This window comes from Amaranthus tricolor, chromosome 7, assembly GCF_026212465.1.
Source record: "Amaranthus tricolor cultivar Red isolate AtriRed21 chromosome 7, ASM2621246v1, whole genome shotgun sequence".
Taxonomy (NCBI): domain Eukaryota; kingdom Viridiplantae; phylum Streptophyta; class Magnoliopsida; order Caryophyllales; family Amaranthaceae; genus Amaranthus; species Amaranthus tricolor.
In genome coordinates, this window is record NC_080053.1 from 3,327,470 (window position 1) to 3,347,851 (window position 20,382).

Sequence of the window (20,382 nt, forward strand, 5' to 3'; positions counted from 1 at the left end):
AGAGGAGACCTTTCTCTAGAGTCCGACGAGTGAACCGGAGTTCGTATTTTCATATGAATTTCCGAGCCACTTAGACCGGACCGTTACATTCAAACACAGACCATTATATACTGAGCTATATATTATGTTATAACCCCAAATCTAATATGTTATAACCACAAATATATGTTGTTATAACCTTATATATATTATGTTATAACCTCAAATATATATATTGTTATAGTTTCAAATATATTATGTTATAACCCCAAATAAATTATGTTGTAATCCTCAAATATATACTGGTATAACATCAAATATATTATGTTATAACCCCAAATAAATGTTGTTATAACTCTAAATACATTATGTGACTTTTCAGATTATAATTACACGCGCATCAGTCTTTTTTTTTTGAAATTAACATAATGGGCTGGACTTTTGAAAACGTCTTTTGTTCTGTCCTTCTTCCTCTTTCATCTCACTTTCATTTTCCTGTCCTTCTTTCATTCTGATTCCGCCTCCAATCTCTCCCCAACCCTTCTTCTTCTTCTTCTTCAAATCTCTTCAACATCAACCTTGAGTTTTAGATCTTTCTACTCTTCAAGGTTAGTTCATTGATTTTCGTTTAATCTCTATTAACTTTTGCGATTTGTATTGATTTTTATTTTTATTTTTATTTTTATTTTTTTTTTCGTTTTTATGAGTTTGCTTTACTGATTTTCGTTAGGGTTATTGATTTTCGTTAGTTTAATCTCTTTTATGTTTGTGTTAATTTAATGATTTACTTCTAGGGTTTATTAATTTTTGTTTTTCGCTTAAGTTTAATGAAAAATTGTCAAAAAATACCTATAAAATTTAACGTTTTGTCAAAAAGTACCTAGAACAAATATTTTTTGTCAAAAGTACCAAAAAAAAAAATGATTTATTTATCATCAAATACCTAATAACTACTGCCGTCAAATTTCTATTACTAGGAGTGATGTACATGACCAGCAGTAGTTCAGTAAATTTTCATCAAAATCTCGAAAAATTCATATTAGAGGAAAAACCTACCATTCAACACCCCAAATAAACCTGCGATCATTTTTGATGTAAGGAATTAAAAGGCCCAATTGAGATCAATAATATTACTGAATTGCTTAATGAATCGCAACTTAGGGTTTTTAATAGGCAAAATCGAATTGGGGATAAACACTTGTCAGCAGAATGAGTTGCAAGATTAATTTATCATCTAAATTAAAATGACCAATTTAAAAGAAGCAATTGAGGAAGAACCAAAAGGTACAATATTTGGGGCTTTTAATCGAAAAGGAATGAAAAGAATGTGATAGAAGTAGAAATAATGAAATGTTTAACGTTCTTTTGGCTCAAGTGTTCTTTTGTTCAAGGTTTTAATGGGCATATGAGTATTACATGTCTTACTAACGTTAGAGTTAACGGAAACATGAAAATGTACTATTTGACAAATAAATTAAATTTTTTTAGGTAGTTCTTGACAAAAATTTTTGTTCTAGGTACTTTTTGACAAAATACAAATTGTAAAGGTATTTACTAACATTTTTTTCTAAGTTTAAGCTATTAAGTTTTTCGATTTACTTCTAGGGTTTACAGATATACTTCTAGGGTTTATTGATTTTCAAGTTTAAGCTATTAAGTTTATTGATTTTGAATTGAACATTATGTTTATTTTGAAGAACATTATGTTTGGTATTCTGAAAGACTTTGTTTAGTAATTTGGTTAGACTTTGCTATTTTGAAGAACATTATGCTTAGTGTTATGTATTAATATTTTTTGTAAGACATTTACAACTTGCTATAAATTATTGTAATTATGTTCAAAATGCTATTTGGTGCCAAGCCAAAAATTTGGTTAGGTGGTTTGGATTCAGTCTATAAAAGTAAATTGCGGTTCGGTCTAGAAACAAATTTGTTTTGGATTTGATTTGAAAATATGAAAATCGAATAAAATTCGGTTTGGTTGGTTTTGGTATAAGTCCAAACCATTGACCAAACTTTCATCCCTATCTATCATGCTAATCTGATTTAAAATAAAAAAATAAAATTGAACCCATTTTAGTGCATAATATATGCGTTAGATGTAGTTCCATGAAACAACTGCTATACTCAATGTATGATAGGTGCATTAAATCTCCATACTTTGTAAAAGAATGAAATATACTACCCTAATAATGCATAAACAGTGTGTTAATATAAAAAAACATACTTTTACCTCTGACATATTGACGGGGAAGTTTAACGCGGCGAATGCTGATTAGCACCGTCGGTGATGCTCTTGATGGATGCGTCAATGGGTGGCTGCTTGTCAGTGATATCATGGGTGGCAGCATTTGTGGCTGCTATGGTGGTCGGTGCTGATGGCTTGGTAGTGAAGGTGAAGGTGTTTGATGTGGATGGAGAAATGGTGAAAGGGGTGGAGAGAGATAATGGTGGTAGTTTTAGAGAAGGAGAGGGAGTAGTTTAGGTGTTGACCATTAAGGGGGTAAATTGGGAATTATATGTTAATGAGTTGAACACGGTTGCAGAATTAGCATATTCTATGCCGACATTAAGTACTTCACAAAATTACTGGGCGAAGAAAGTTCTAAAAATTTTTGGTACTAGTAGACAAAAAGATTGGGGAAAAGTTGAGATCATTAAATATGAAATAGGCGACCAATTAGTAATTTTTTTATAAAAATAAAATTTGGGGAGCCTTTTATGCCACCAAAACTGAAAACCCTAGGATATTGGCGATGGTTCCCCAATTCGCCTCACTCACTCCTATTGGCAGCTACTCTCACAACCTGCGATCTCCTCACTCCATTCTTGTATGTATATTCCTACTTCAAGCTTTATTTTTTTTAAAATTTTTTTATGGAATTATGCTTTGTGGGTGTTGATGGTGGTTCGGTGTTGTTTGTGGGTGTTGTTGGTGTGTGAGAGGTTTAGGGTTTAGGGTTTGATTATTTTTGGGGAAATTTTGATTTGTTAGTAATTTGTTCGATGGTTTAGGGTTTGATTGTCATACAATCTGTGGAATTTGCGTTGCTACTTAGTCATGTCAACTTTCTTGTTTCAGAGTAACTTAATAGGTCTCACCATTTCAAGTAAGATCAGTATTTGTTACAATAATTCTGTTACTAGTATTCCTGTTGCAAAGGTCTGTATGATTGGTTTAGCTATTCTTTGTATTTCTTGTTCTTTTTGATTTTTGATGTAATTGAATTCTCAACTAACTTTTATTAGAAAGAGGAACTCCTTTATAAGGTGGCTTATCAAGACGCTCTTTAGGTGTTGAACATTATGGAAGTGTCGAAGAGATCAAGGCTTACTTATGATGCCGTTCATCATTTACAAGAAGGGATATCAATTGTTTTTTCACGTTGGGTAGAGATTCAAGATGCAGTGAATTTTGGATTTGCAGGACCTTATTCTCGTGAAAAAGCAGTCAAATTTGAGTCTTGTGTTTTTAAATTCTTCATCCAACCAACCAAAAAACGAAAAGGTATTTCTTAACATTTTAATTTTTTTGGTGGTATTGTCATTTAGTTTTATTGGTATCATTTTAACTTTTTTGGCATATGATTATATTACATGGGGTCACTCGACCCAAATATCCGATCTGAAACAAAAGTTATCCAAACTTTAAAATTCTATGTTTTAAATTTTTAGCTGAACCTACCGTAAGCCCAAGGCGAATTTAACCGAAATTTTTTGCAATCTCGAAACTACTATAACATAGACCGAAAACCAATCGAACCTCCAGAAAATTTATGAATAATTTCAGTTTATAAATGATTATTATACTTATTATATAGTTTCAGCATATAGGTGTACAATAGTTAGCTCAACAATTTATGATTAATTTCATTTTTATAATGATAAATGAATGTTTGAAATTAACTTCTAGGAGTACTACCTTGTAAACAACTTTATCAATAAATTAAATTAAAAAAAATGTTATAATAGAGTTTGTTAGAAAAACATGTGGACCATTATCATTAAAAATGTAAATCTTAATATAAAGTTAGTAGGAAATATATTTGAATCATAAGAGTTATAAACACCTTAAAATAAAGGTGACTAGTTTAAGTTTCATTTGAAATCAATGGTCAAGATTGAAGTCTTTTAAAATCTATGGTTGAAATTATGATTCATGTGTCATCCAATTTTGCATATGATTGGTCATGAAAAGAATACAAAGGATGATAAGGTGGACACCGACACTATCAATCCACATTTTATCTCATGTTCTTTATAAAAAGATGCAACATAAAATAGTAATTAAGAATAGAATTTTTGAACTAGAGGTGAGGAATTTATGTTTTAGCTCAACAATCATCTACACAAATGTACTTTCGCTGCATGTAAAATTGCGCAAGAATCAATTCTGTAGTATTACTAACTACATGCTATAACATATTGGGTACCTATAAAAGTTGAACTATCTATATACATTTTATGTTCAAGTTGAAATCAAAGAGCATTTATTTACCCTAAACATATACTCTTAGGGATTGTTTGGTTTCTGTACTTTTGTGTATTGGTAACGGAAACAATTAACTGTTTCCCTTCATTTGTGTTTGCTTTGAAAAATTTATAACCCTTACTGTTACTTTAGGATAACAATTACCCCTATTTTTGTTACCTTTAGAAATATTGTAGAAACATATGCCCTTTCCCTCAAATCTTTTCTTCTCTCATCACGAGTCAGGTTCTCACCATTATTTCTTTTACCACCACCAATCTAACAAACCCATTATACACTATTTTTTATCTTTCCTCAATTAAACATAACAAATTGAATTTTCTTACCAAGTTCGAGATGTATCTCAACAAATCATTTACTCAATTTCATGTTTATTAGAGGAGAGAGAAAAAAAGTATGAGGAGTATTGGATTGTGTACTCAATTTCTACTACTGAATACCAGTATGCTCTTGAGTAGATTGCATTTTCATCTTTAAGGATTTTAAACAAGAATGATGTCCAATCAACTTGTGGCTTTAATTAGCCAATTTTGTGATGTGAAAGTGTGATGTTGGTGGTGGCATAGATGGTGAAAGCGGTGGTTCTGGTGGTTGTAGGATCTTGGTAGAAATTTAAATAAGGCTTGGAAGCTCTCATGGAAGGGGTGGTCAATTGGTCATGGTTTGAGGCGAGAAAGTATATAAGGTTTGATTACTTATAGAATTTATTAGTATCTGTTTTCTTTGTCAATTTATATCAAATAATTAACAACAATAACACTTAACATAACCCTTACCTTTGCTTAAGGGTTCTCTTCCATTCCCTTTCCACTTTGTATACCAAATACCCCCTAAGAAAAATGTTTTACGTATCGCATAGTGTAAAAATGCGGTAACAGTCGTGATCGTGGTAACGCAACGCTGATGCGGTAACGAGAGTGATGCGGTTATCATATCGCTTAAATATCGGTTGAAACCATAAGATATCCCTTGATGCGACCCAAAACGCGGTTTTTTTTACACCTTTACAACGCGGGAAAAATCGATTCGTTTATTTTGAAAACCTTTACAACGCTGCCGATGCGATGCGATGCGGCCTTGATTTAATTCTATGACGTATCGACAAATTGAACGGTGATTATGCTAAAATTATAATGCATCATTATTATTTGAAAAAACTGTTCACATTGGTCAATTTAATTTCTTTAGTAATAGAACTATTGGGAATATGTTATAAACCAAAACCAATGTGCTATGAAAATAATATGTACTACCTTTATATATTAAGTGTCACATTCTCTTGTTAGATCAATTCACAATCACTATTTTATTATTTATGTTCTATATTAAAAGCTATTTGTGATTCACCTTTGTTTGAGTTGCACAACATTATTGTTATAGTGAAAACAAATACAAGAAAGAAAATAAAAAAAATTTATAGAAACTACACATAGATCTAACATGGTTCACTAACAATGTGTTAGTTAAAAAAATATTATTAATTATATACAGAGGATTACATAAGTTTAAATAATACCTAAAAACTCTAAATAGAATATTTTATTTTGAAGTGACTAAATCGAAATCCATGCCCAGATCTAGAAATAGTCATTTAGGTTTGGACTCTTTTCCAAGTTCAGATTTAGACCCTCGTCCCTCGGACAACTGCGAAGCAAGAATATAATGATATATCTTGATTAACTAATCTTCAATCGACCCATAACTAACTAATTTAACCCGAACATGACCCGTCGCGCCACATATATGAAACTTAACTGAACCGAAGGACACCCGTTTTGAAATCAACCAAATCAACCAGATAGCCTGAATGATCACTTTTGCGTTTACTTGATAGTAAGTATTATTTTCTAAAGTTCGTGTATTTCAAAATAATGTTCAATTTTGGTGCCAATGAACAACCAACTCTATTAAATATGTAATTGAGCTTCATAGACTTTCGAAGCTTTTCAATAAGAGTTAAAATTCAAAATCCACTTGAATTGATTTAACGATAGAATTAATAGAGAATGTCGGACATGAAAATAATAATGGTCGTGCCAAATTAAGGTTAACTAAAAATAGATTATGTAGCAAAAGCGAAGGATAGAATGAGTATTTTTTATTGGCTTAGTTTTGTTTTATATGCCAATTGTAAAATTTTCCTGAAAAAAAAGGAGAGAAATAAAACGAAAAGGAAGATGAGAGAACTAGAGAAGAAAAGAAAACATTCATGGTGGGTGCTCACATCAATTCTGCTAGCTTTGAGGCTACCACCTTAAGGCACTTTAGGGTGCTTGCCTTAAGGAATTGCTTTGCAAAGCCCTGTCATTGTTTCCAACCCCCATCACTGCACTAGTCTTAGGTCCGCCTAGGCAAGCTTTTTAAAATTAAACTTGTGTAGTTGAAATTTAAATTATATCAATATTAGACTGAACGATAGTTTTGTCTCATATTAGACCGAACAACTTTTATTTGTCTCCATAATTATTTCCTTGCAAAAAATAGTTTTTTCTACTAATGAAATCATATGAATATTGCAAAAATAAATTTCGGCTCTAAATCAGTTTCGTTGCAAAAGCTAGTATTTTTTACAGCAATATTATGTATTACAAAAGATGCTCATTTTTTGGAACGACATTTTATCATTACAAGAGCCATGTCTTTTGCAACGACATCACCAAGAATGCCTATTTATTGCAACAACTTTTAACATATTTGATTTTTGCAACGATTTTTATGGGTAGCCTAATCCATTATTCTTGGAGATTGAATAAATCAACCACATATATTAGTTGTGAGCAATGTTTAATAATAAAAAACTAATATTATAATTATATATAAATGTTGAAAGTCCTATAATTACTTGCATTAGAAAAGTGTAGTACATGCCCAAAAACTATCACCACAATTAGTTGTAGAGTCAACTAGTAAAAAATATTACCATGTTCACATAAATCCGAAAACCAAAACCAAAAATGAATGTTAAAAGTGTGTTAATTACAAAATTGGAGACATATTCAATAAAGCAAATCCACGATTGTTTGTAGATGCCACTTGCGTCAATAACAAAAACCAAAAAAATGTACAATCAACATATCATAAAACAGGAATAAATAACATTCGATAAAAATAAAAGTTATTGAATTAAGTAGCAAGAAGTTGCATGCAAAATGCATATCCATTGTTTGAGAACTGGCCGACTCGCATAGTGTATAAAAGTATCATCCTTTGTGAAGTACCAAGAGTTTGTTACCACCTTAGGTCGCCACTTTATAAGGGTGGTCGAAACTGGTGGCCATCGAATAGCCTTGTCTGATGATGGTGGTCGAAATCTAGTAGTTAACATTACATATTATTATTATTATTATTATTATTATTATTATTATTATTATTATTATTATTATCATTTTATTGTTCAATAACAAATATTATTAATATTAATATTGTTAGTTTTTAAAACAAAAAAAATTAATTAACAAAAAATATTAAATTACAAGTAAAATCACCTGTAAATATTAATTGTTTTATAAATTACAACCATCCATTTGAATAATACAATCATACAAATAGGTAACATTGTTTCAATTACAAAACATAAAAATACTAAGGCGATGATGGCGGCGGTGGTCGACTATTTTGGGCGACAATTTGGGGCATGATTCGCAAGAGGTTATTGGTTTCATCTAGAATTTTGTGCTCCTTGATGAGCTCGTTAATTCGATCAAGAGTTGTATTGGATTGCCAAATCTCTTCCTCAATTGAATCACAAGAGGTTATTGGTCAACTAATCATAATCAATAATTTTAAATTAAATTTCACTAAATACATTAAACCATCATCATCATACCTAGTGTATTTAGTTTATAAAACTATGATCGGGATCTAGGAAGGGATGTCAGGAAGGGATGAAAAACAAACTATACATGCAGCCAAAAATCTACTATACATTTATTAATCGAATACAAGAAATTTTTAAATAAAATAATTAAACATTAAATAAATAAATAAAAACTACTACCCTAACCTCCCACCAACCTACCTGCACACTCCATCCCACTAGACTTACCTACCAAACACCATACCTGGATTGAATTTGGGGTGGGAAACTTCAATGCAGTGCAGGGAATAAAACCAGCCCTTAACCCTCCATAATTATACAATCAAATGCCAAAAACAATCAAACAATGGTTGTTCACAAAACAGAACAGAACACAATAAGGGATGTTTTTTGAATTGAAAGACAAGGAGTTTTGACTCTCCAAGGCCACCAATTCCCTTATTACAACCAAGGACTACTCTCAGTTATAAAAGGTGATAATCTTGCACTACTCAAAATTGTTGAATGTTCATACACACTCAAGGAAAAACAAAGGAATTAAATCCAATGAATTGTTATTTCTTCAAACTCAAAAGTGAGTGTTTACAAGGCTAAGGCCATCTATATATAGACTTAATGGACGGGAAAAATATAATGAGACTACTAATGACTCAACAAACTAACTATAACGGTCAAAAGAAAACACGTGCAAAACATGTGCACTTTAAAAGAACTAAAAACAAGCTAATCTAAGCAATCTGAAATTCTGCCAGACAACTGCTGACCAGGTGACCTTTCCCCTATCTTCTTGGGATCTTCCAGTGATTGATGAGGGGATCTTTGAGTCCTGGTAGGAAGATTCTAGTGCAGAGATTCCATTTGTACCCTTGGTGATTCTTCAGAACTCTAGGTTTGCTCTGGCAAGGAACAACAAGGTCTGCTGGTCAGCAGTTTCATTCAGAACTGCTATGCTGTATCTGCTGACTGGGTGACCTTCAGCACTGATTCTTGAGGGTTGTCAGTGATTGTCAATAGGCTTCTTGGACCAAGGTAGGAAGGTCCATGTGTCGATATTCCATTGCCACCCTCCATGGTTCCAAAAGAGTCTGGGGTTGTTCTGGTCAGGGCCTACAAGGTCAGCTGGTCGTCAGTTTTGGTCGGCCTCTGTTGTGCCAAGGCTTTGGAGTCTGTATCTTGTTGTGAGTCTTCTTCTGCTGTTGTGGTTCTTCCTTTGCTTTGTTCTGTAGCCTCATTTGATTCATCAACCACTTTTAAGTCATCCCAAAGTGGTTCATTCCCCCCTTCTTTAGAAGGAATTGCCCTCAATTCAGCATCACCTAAGTAAGGAGTCAGATCTCCTATGTTGAAGGTGGGAGATATGCCAAATTCTTCTGGTAAATCCAACTTAAATGCATTGTCCCCATATTTGTCAATTATTTGGAATGGTCCCATAGCCTTGGGCATTAACTTATTCTTCCTGAGTTGAGGAAACCTTTCTTTCCTTAGGTGAATCCAAGCAAAATCCCCAATCTGCTACTGTTTGTTTTCCTTCAGTCCCTTGTTTGCTCTGTGCTGGTATCTAGCATTGGCCTTCACTATGTTTTCATGCACTTTCTTGTGGATTTTCAACAGGTTCTCAGCTTTCTCATGAGCCTTAGTATTAGATCTGTCATCAACAGGGAGATCAATCAGTGACAAAGGCAATAAAGGGTTTATTCCATACACACATTGAAAAGGAGAGTATTTTGTGCTATAGTTAGGACTTCTGTTGTAGGCAAACTCTGCATGACTTAGCTTTAAGTCCCAGTCCCTAAGATTCTTGTTAACAAGTGATCTTAGTAAAGACCCTAAGGTCTTGTTAGTCACCTCAGTTTGCCCATCTGTTTGTGGGTGATTAGATGTGCTGAAATAAAGCTTGGTGCCAAGCAGTCTCCACAGGGTGTTCCAAAAGGAACTTAGAAATTTGCTATCCCTATCTGATACTATTGATTTAGGGACCCCATGCAACCTAACAACCTCTACAAAGTATAACCTAGCTATGCTTTGTGCATCCTCAACCTTTGTGCATGCTATGAAATGAGCCATCTTAGAGAATTTGTCTACAACAACCATGATGGCATCTTTGCCCCTCTGTGTCCTAGGTAGGGCTACAATGAAATCCATGCTTAAGTGCTCCCAAGGTCTATGTGCAACAGGTAGGGGTTTGTACTCTCCTTTGTGGAACACTAGTTTAGCCTTGATGCAAACCTCACACCTAAGCACATATTTTCCCACAGTTCCTAACATCTTAAGCCAAAAGAAGTTTTGAGCCAAGATATCTAATGTTTTCTGAATCCCAAAATGGCCAGCAAGGCTCCCCACATGTGCTTCCTTAACCAACAGAAGTCTTAAAGGTAATCTTGGTATGCACAACCTATTTTTGTTAAAGAGAAAGCCTTGTTGAACATAGTATGTGCCATTAGGTCCATTCAAGCAGCTAAGATAAATCTCCTTGAAGTCCTCATCAGTAGGGTAGTGCTCTTTGATCAATTCAAAACCTAAGATTTTAGACTCTAACAAGGTTAGTAAATGCTGTTTCCTGCTCAGGGCATCAACCACCACATTTGTTTACCAGTCTTATACTTAGCCACAAAATCAAAGGTCTGCAAGTATTCTACCCACCTAGCATGTCTAAGACTTAGTTTCTTTTGTCCATTAATATACTTGAGGGATTCATGATCAGTATGCAACACAAAAGGCTGAATTCTCAGATAATGTAACCAATGTTCAAGAGCTCTTACTAAAGCATAGAACTCTTTATCATAAGTGGAGTAGTTTAGCCTACTTTGGTGTAGTTTTTCACTGAAATAAGCTATAGGCCTCCCCTCTTGCAGCAACACAGCTGCAATCCCTGTCCCACTTGCATCACATTCCACCTCAAAAGGTTGGCTAAAGTTAGGTAGCTTAAGGATAGGTGCTTGGCACATGGCTGTTTTGATCTGCTCAAAAGCCTTCTGTGCTTCAGGTGTCCAAGTGAAAATTCCCTTCTTAGTGCACTCAATGATGGGACTCATGACACTACTAAAGCTTTAGATGAATCTCCTATAAAATGAAGCCAAACCATAAAATGATCTGACTTGGGTGATGGTGCTAGGTGTAGGCCACTCCCTAATGGCTTCTACTTTGGATTGATCTGGTTTAATACCTTCCTTCCCTACAATGAATCCTAAGAAGTTCACTTCTGTCATCAAGAATTGGCATTTCTCAAGTTTAGCATAAAGCTTTTATTCTCTAAGCCTCTCCAACAATTTTCTAAGGTGACCTAGGTGCTCTTGCAATCCTATGCTGTAGACTAGGATATCATCTAAGTAAACCACAAATTTTCCTAAGAAGGGCCTAAGAACCTCAGTCATCAATCTCATAAATGTGCTAGGTGCCCCAATGAGTCCAAATGGCATAACCATCCACTCATATAGCCCATATTTGGTCTTAAAAGCAGTTTTCCACTCATCCTCAGCTCTCATTCTGATCTGGTGATATCCACTCCTTAAGTCCAACTTGCTAAACCACCGTGCACTAGAAAGCTCATCCATGATATCATCTATCCTAGGAATTGGGAACCTATACTTGACAGTGATGTTATTTATACTCCTACTGTCAACACACATCCTCCAAGTCCTATCCTTCTTAGGAACTAACAAGGTAGGCACAGCACAAGGGCTGAGGCTCTCCCTCACAAACCCCTTATCTAAGAGCTCCTTCACCTGTCTCTGCAACTCCTCTGCCTCCTTAGGGTTGGTCCTATATGCTGGCTTATTAGGTAGCACAACTCCTGGTATTAAATCAATCTGATGTTCAATACCTCTAATAGGTGGTAAACCTAAGGGTAACTCATCAGGGAAGACATCTAAGAACTCCTCAACAATAGACTTAATTTCCTTGGGCAACTCAATCTTTCCTTGCTCAACTTCCTTAGTGAACAAGATCCAACAGCATCCTGCCTGTCTCAACTCTCTTACACAGCTCTTCCTGCTTATGAGGTGCACAGGCTGTTTGGTCTTTGGTGGAGGTATGGCTCTGTGAAGAGGTAAGGGTATCAGTTCTTTCAACTTTCCCTCATGCCTCAGAGTGTAGATATTGGTGTAACCATCATGCTTAACCCTCTTATCGTATTGCCAAGGCCTTCCCAAAAGAATATGGCAAGCACTCATGTCCAAAACATCACACAACACTGGGTCTTGGTAGGAGCCTATGGTCAAAGTCACTAAATACTGCTTTCCTACTGACCCAGAGGACTTGTTGTCTAACCATCTCAGTTTTTAGGGGTGAGGGTGTGCCTGAGTTTTCAGTTTCAGCTCCTGCACTAAGTCTTGGCTCACACAATTGATCTCACTTCCCCCCCATGAATGATTAGGTCACAAAGCTTCGCATTAATCCTACACTTGGTTTGAAAAATATTTTCTCTTTGATAAGATTTTTTGCCCTTAGGAGTGGTATGGAAGCTCCTTCTAATCACCAAAACTTTATGCCTTTCCTCCTCAGGATACAGTGGTTCTCTATCAGACTCAGAATCTGAAGCATAGGGTGTAACTGCTCTTGATTCCTTAACTATGTAGGTGCCATCTGGATCTTCTTCATTAGTGACAGTGCCCCTCTCTTCTTCCCTACCATTAATACTAACATGGATGGTCTTAGGTCTATCTGTACTTCTGATTTCTTCCCACTCAGCTAGGGTGAAAGCTCTATTGTTAGGGCAATTAACCTTGAAGGGTCCATGGCCATGACACTTGAAACATACCACATCTTTAATTGGGGTCACACTCTTACCCTTGTGTTCACTAGTGTTGGTTTTAGATGATGAGGCTGTGGTGCTCACATTCCTAGTATTCATGGGCTGATTGTTCCTATACATAGACTGTCCCGTGGTTTATGAGACTCTTTTCTTAGAGTACTGCTCTAAGAGCAGTGCTTGCTCCCCAGCCAGGGCTACTGTCAGGTGAGGAATTGTGGTTAGTTTCAGCCTAAGGTCTTCCCTCAGCCCCCCTAAGAATTTACCTACCCTCTTATCCTCTGAATCCCTAATGTCACAAAGCACATATAGCCTTTCCCACTCTTGGATGTATTGAGCTACTGACTTGTTACCCTGAGTGAAAGTATTATTTTCTCCTAAGTTTCTTCTTTAAGTTTTTCCCATGAATCAATTTTTCCTTTGCCCTCTCTTACCCTCTGCCTCTGGACTCCCTCCAACCAAGTGGCAGCCAACTTAGTAAGTTTAACTTTAGCCATCTTATATTGCCTATCAAATGGGGTGTCCCTATACTCAAAATAATTCTCAATGTTGGAGTCCCAATCAATGTATTCCTCAGGATTCAAGGACTGACCAGTAAACTCAGCCACATCCACCCTTAGACTCCTATCCTCATTGGTTCTGTTTTGATGTGCCCTGTTCTGATCTAAAATGCCCCACCACTCAGCAAGTCTGTGGGTCATGTTTTCTAAAGCCTCTTCCATCAAAGCTCTTCTTTCTTCAGCATTCATGATGAAACTTTAAAAAGAAAATTCCACACAAATGCACAGAAGATTTTAAGACAGAAGAAATACCACCTGTCCACTAAAAGATCAGAATCTTGAAATTTCAAGATTCTGTTCAGCAGGATGAAAATTTCTACAATGTAAAATCAATTTGTAATGTAAAGAAACTAAGATTTAGATGTAAACCTTCAATACTCCAGATAATTTTGATAATAGCCACGCTTCTACAAAGAGATATGACAGAAAACTCTTACCAGACACATGCAGGATCAGTTTCTGATTGATCAAGGCTTTTCTTGATTTTCCGTTCACTGCAACCTGTGGCTCTGATACCAAATTGGACTGAATTTGGGGTGGGAAACTTCAATGCGGTGCAGGGAATAAAACCAGCCCTTAACCCTCTACAATTATACAATCAAATGCCCCAAAACAATCAAACAATGGTTGTTCACAAAATAGAACAGAACACAATAAGGGATGTTTCTTGAATTGAAAGACTAGGAGTTTTGACTCTCCAAGGCCACCAATTCCCTTATTACAACCAAGGACTACTCTCAGTTATAAAAGGTGATAATTTTGCACTACTCAAAATTGTTGAATGTTCATACACACTCAAGGAAAAACAAAGGAATTAAATCCAATGAATTGTTATTTCTTCAAACTCAAAAGTGAGTATTTACAAGGCTAAGGCCATCTATATATAGACTTAAGGGACGGGAAAAATATAATGAGACTACTAATGACTCAACAAACTAACTATAACGGTCAAAAGAAAACACGTGCAAAACATGTGCACTTTAAAAGAACTAAAAACAAACTAATCTAAGCAATCTGAAATTCTGCCAGACAACTGTTGACCAGGTGACCTTTCCCCTATCTTCTTGGGATCTTCCAGTGATTGATGAGGGGATCTTTGAGTCCTGGTAGGAAGATTCTAGTGCAGAGATTCCATTTGTACCCTTGGTGATTCTTCAGAACTCTAGGTTTGCTCTTGCAAGGAACAACAAGGTCTGCTGGTCAGCAGTTTCATTCAGAACTGCTATGCTGTATCTGCTGACTGGGTGACCTTCAGCACTGATTCTTGAGGGTTGTCAGTGATTGTCAATAGGCTTCTTGGACCAAGGTAGGAAGGTCCATGTGTCGATATTCCATTGCCACCCTCCATGGTTCCAAAAGAGTCTGGGGTTGTTCTGGTCAGGGCCTGCAAGGTCAGCTGGTCGTCAGTTTTGGTCAGCCTCTGTTGTGCCAAGGCTTTGGAGTCTGTATCTTGTTGTGAGTCTTCTTCTGCTGTTGTGGTTCTTCCTTTGCTTTGTTCTGTAGCCTCATTTGATTCATCAACCACTTCTAAGTCATCCCAAAGTGGTTCAATACCCAACCCTACTGACCCACCACCCCACAACCACCCACGAAACCACCACCTATACACCACCAACCACCCACCAATAAATATACTTACCCGCAAAAAATTAAATGAAAACGCCATTTATACAACCTTAAGCATAAAATAGTCCTATAATGTAGATCAGACTTCAAAACAAGTTATTCAACTACAATCAAAGGAAAATTTCTCATATTATTCCTAAATCCAAATAAATACTTAAAAAAACAATAAAATAAATAATGGTTAAAAGTTTAAAAAAACATACTTTTAAAGTTGGTTGGAAGATATGGTTGAAATCTATGACCAAACCGCCTCGTTGGACAGTATTCGAAAAAAGTGCTCAGGTTGTATGAGAGGGATAGAGGAGAGAATGAGAAGTTAGGGTTTAGTTTCGTATGAGGTAAGTGAGAAATGGGCTAGGGTATTGTTTTTATACGGTTAGACATTGGCGATCGAAAATACCTTTTTTTATTTATTTGCAAAATTTGCCTTTAAAAATTACACCATTAGGTGGTGCACCATATTTCATAGGTTCATGGTCTTTATTTGATAATGGTATATGTTCAAAGTCGCTATGTTAAATTGGGCCTTGATTTAGCTGCAGTAGTTAGCCAATATTAGTAATATTATCCATGTTAGTATCCTACATTGGTTGCAATTAGATAGTTAAGTAATTGTTGCATAATACTAAGATTCTATTACATATTTTAGTAGTGGTAAGTTATCTGTTACTGTAAGTTAGTTTTGCATTATTAGATAGTTAACATTACATATTATTTGATAAGAACTTGGGTTTTAACTATCTAAAAACAGGTGTGCAAAATTTGATAAGAACTTGGGTTAAAACATGCAAAAAGTGACCCGAATCTAAAACTAGACCGAACCTGAACAACCCAAGGTCGAGACAAGGTTGTTTTGAGGTTAATTTCTTTGACTAAATTATCTATTGTTACAATAGAGCAAAAGATGGATTTGAGCGGATTTAACTACGGTTTTGGCTCATAAAAGTTTAGATTCACAGGCCTTTTGCACAAGAAGTAAAAGCCCACATAGGAAAAGGCCCAATTAAAGCCATGTACGGTTACGACCAAGACGCGCATTGCTATAATTAAAGCCCCAATCTATTGGATCTAGATAGTGCATATATATATATATATATATATATATATATATATATATATATATATATATATATATATATATATATAAATATATATATATATATATAGGATTTGGATCATGTGAAAACCAATTAAAGCGGTGAAAACTGAAAACAAGAGTACATAAAAGCTTGAATGATGTACATATTCTGGTGGCAATTTTGTAAATAATTGGACATTCTTAAAAGGTATACATACATGCTTAAAAGGTATGCATATACGGATGAAATTTCTGTAAATATCATGAACTTTTTCTTTCACAAAACCATGTACGCTTTATAAGATAGTATGTATACCTTTTGCGACAATATGTATATCTCAATTCCTGCCCATATATATATATATATATATATATATTCATGTTTACATATTGGCGGTTAAAAAACTCATTTCTTGTGGAGCTTGTTTTGAAAAATAAGGTTTAGGGTAATGTAATTTTAGTTCTTGCAGCATGTTATGTCATAATATTGTTTACTATTTGGGTTCCTCTTTGACGTAAATCTACTTTTGTATCTCAGCAACTCTATACGTTGACGATTTGGAAAATTTGCTTATAGAGAACCTTAATTCTATAGGCGTAGTTCCATGCCGTACTATTGTTGAAGAGGTGGTCCTCGTCTGTCATTCAAACTTTTCATCATTGTACTTATTTTTTATTTTTCATTAATGTTTTGCTGGCTTATTTTAGGTAGCAGAACTACTAATGAAAATGTATGAAGAGTGCTTAGAAGGTAATTACCAATCAATTCAAAAGCTTAGGGAACCAGCAGTACCCAATGAAATTCAGGTAATATAACAAGAGTTGAAAGAATTTTGTTTAACTCATGATATGATGAAAAACATAAAAAATTATTGGTTCATGCTAATATACTATTCTATATACTTCTTTGTTGTAGCCTATCAAGTTGGTTGACGATCACGAGGACGTTGACGATCTTGGTGAAGACGAAAGTCCAAACATGATGATGATAGATAATTTTCCAAATCAAGAAGTTGCTCCCCAGTCTATGGAGGTGGATGATGGGTGGGTTACTGTTACCCGACGAAAGAATAAGGGCAAGGGTTTGAAAAAATAGGTTGGACTCTAGATAATTCTATTGTGGTGGTTGACTTTCAATGTAAGCTTAAGGATGCATTTGATTTTATAATTGATTTTATTTAAAGTTTGGATGAGTTGTCACTAAACATCTCCAACTTTACGTTTTTATTTATGTGAAATTCTACATGATAAAACTGTGGTTTGGCTAAATGTGAGTGATAGCACTTTTTAAAGTTTTTTACACATGGTATTAACAAAGTTATACTGTAGCAAAGTCCTTTAGAAAACATTCACTTTTGGTTAATTTTGTTATTTTTTTATATTTTCTTTTTTTTTTTAATGTTTAATGATATTAATTTTCTTTTGAAAATAATGATATTTTCCTTCAATACCTCGCACTATTCATCTTCCTTAAACCCCTTTTTCTTTCCGTGTCCTCTTCGATTATCCCTTTACAAATGAGTTTTCCTCAATTTAAATTCTACCTGCAATTTTCCTTCAATACCTCACACTATTCATCATCTAACATTTCCTGTCCTCTTCGATTATCCCTTTACAAATAAACCCTACAAGCATATGAATCAACAAGATTCACCAAATAATTTCTTTTAACCATGGTGATTGAGTTGATGAGTGCGACGGTAGTCACTATGATAATCATTTTACAAAAATATTAGGAATCTAGGATCTGGGATGATTAACGCTAAACAAAATGGAAAACAACAGTTCGTCTTGTAAGCGATCGTCTCACAGTGAGACGATTTCTAAATAAGAAGTGAGCTAAAAATTTCCATTATTGGACTATTTAATTCATGTACGAGGCATATCTCATAATGAGACTCAGTCATACAAGAATTTGTGTTACAAGGTTTTTTCATTTTGTTTTAGGTCTTTTTGATTTACTTTTTTCTCGCAATTAGGATTGGGAAGTTGTCATCAAAAATTGAAAAAACTTGATGTCTTGAATACAGGTGGAATTGATTTTTCGATTCCCTTTCCTTGTTGGCTTTTCCACTGGTTGAAAGAAATAAATTTTTTTTGATCAACTTTCCAAATGCGTCTAACAACCTTGAAACCACCATTATTAAGTCAATTTAATGAATATATAAATGTCTTATGGGTTATCCCTAATTTGGGTATTTTCTGCATTTTTCCACAATCGAAAAATGCATGATCTAGATGATCCTTTAAGCTTAATAAAGCAAGATGGGGCTGCACTTTGTTCACAAATGTGGATTGAGAACTTTCGGGACTTCGAAAATAGTGTCAATAATTTGACTATATATCCTAGAAAGTTTGAGTTGTGGGTGTTAGCATCAGAAGGTATATGCTGATGAAACCGCCATTATTAAGTCAAGTACGTTTTTGCTGTATGATTTAGATGTGTTAACTGGAATTTCATGAAACATATTTTTTTTACACCTAAAACAGCATCTCATGCATATATTATATATAAAAAGTATGTATAAAATTCATACCCTCGATGCGTGAATTCCACGTAGTACGACCGGGTATGTAATGTCACAAAATGAGATCAGAACGTAAACACTCTTTTTACTTTTAAGGTGGAGAAAGGTAGAGAGAAATAACACACAAGCTTATGAAAATGATGAGCAAAGTGCATCTATTTATACACAAATGCAAAACCTCTTCACATACCCATTTGATGGTTACATATAAATGATAATTATCAAAATGAATTAATTTTGTGTTTTAATTCTCATTTAAAACATTTCATCAATACATACTAATAACTCCTACACTAAATAGTCCAAAGAGCATCTTATGCAATTGGTACTGTTTTATCCAATTGGTAACTTATACGTGTGACCTCATAGGACCCGATTATAATAGCAGTATACAAATCTAAATAATATACAAATCAAAGTTGGTTTCTAGCAAAACACTATGACCATGTAATATAATCGAATGTATTCATCTCCATATTATATCCTATTTATATTTTAGTAGTTACACTTGATTATTAGGACACTTATTTCCTTCAATCTCCCACTTGTCCTAAAACAAGTGTGTAACTTTAAATTCCTTAAGTCACTTGATGTCAAAATTTGATAGCATAATGACGATTCAGTCACTTATACTAATGTTCAAATTTATTTCTTGAAATCAGAGTATGAACTGTCGAAACAAATGATTATCTCTTTAATCCATTTGAGCACGGCTATGCATTTTCAGTTTTACTCTTTAAGAGGCCAAAGACACCAATCCTAATAATAGGAGGAATTATCCAGTCTTGTATAACCAGAACTCCCACTTAATTTTTCGTAAATCTGAGCAAATCCCTTTATAACCTCCTTTGACAGCACGACGTTTGAGAATATCAAAAAAATTACTAATCATTATATGAGAATAATGTCATACTCATGTCAATGGAATCCACTAAACATAGTAATGAAATTCTCCAAATAATTTTGAAGAATATCAAATAGGTCTGTCCAATATGTATCGCTACACATATCCATGGATATGACTAGACATCTCTATGTCCCTATAGCCCATGAAACCGCTCTATCAATCAACTTACAAACTAGTCTTTTTGAAAATCATTTTTGTCCAAATTAATGATTTAGATTAGGGACAAAAAGTATTTTAAATAACTTCAGTTCATTTATAGGGTTTCATTCATCAAATCACGTATTTGATAAACCTATTGAATATTATTAAATACTTTAGACATTTTATTTAACACCAAACCATAATTAAATAAGAACATTCATATTTATTGATCAACATAAACAAACATAACCAAATGTCTTTACATTTGTCACTAATTTTAACAAAAAGTACACAATTAAAGCCACTCCCCCATATGTTTCAGCCCTGAAGCCCTAGTAGGACTCTCATGCTTGGGTTGAGGTAAAGGTTTAGTTAACGGATCAACAATATTGTCATCCGTACAAATTTCACAAATAATCACATCTTTTCAATGAACAATCTCGCGAATGATATGAAACTTTTTGAAAACGTGTTTGTATTTTGAATGTGAACTTGGTTCCTTGCTTT

General features: G+C 34.4%; 1 protein-coding gene across 3 annotated transcripts; it reads left to right on the forward strand.

Moving 5' to 3' along the window:
* Positions 1-412: 412 nt before the first annotated feature.
* On the forward strand, positions 413-17,568 carry LOC130818917 (uncharacterized). 3 transcript variants are annotated; one of them, XM_057685180.1, is made up of 5 exons: positions 413-587; positions 3,229-3,487; positions 16,838-16,926; positions 17,008-17,106; positions 17,216-17,568. In XM_057685180.1, the coding sequence occupies exons 2-5, from the start codon at positions 3,286-3,288 to the stop codon at positions 17,393-17,395; spliced, it is 570 nt and encodes a 189-aa protein (XP_057541163.1). In that variant the 5' UTR covers positions 413-587; positions 3,229-3,285; the 3' UTR covers positions 17,396-17,568. The 3 variants fall into 3 exon arrangements, with proteins under 3 accessions (XP_057541163.1, XP_057541165.1, XP_057541164.1); XM_057685182.1 differs by having other exon boundaries at positions 3,274-3,487; XM_057685181.1 differs by having other exon boundaries at positions 440-587; positions 3,233-3,487.
* Positions 17,569-20,382: the final 2,814 nt, after the last annotated feature.

What these genes read in the sequence shown, in the direction of transcription:
- LOC130818917 (XM_057685180.1), top strand. Translation starts at nt 3,286, where the DNA reads ATGGAAGTGTCGAAGAGATCAAGGCTTACTTATGATGCCGTTCATCAT. An exon ending in GCCGTACTATTGTTGAAGAG is followed by an intron (nt 16,927 to 17,007) that starts GTGGTCCTCGTC and finishes GGCTTATTTTAG; the next exon opens with GTAGCAGAACTACTAATGAA. An exon ending in CAGTACCCAATGAAATTCAG is followed by an intron (nt 17,107 to 17,215) that starts GTAATATAACAA and finishes TCTTTGTTGTAG; the next exon opens with CCTATCAAGTTGGTTGACGA.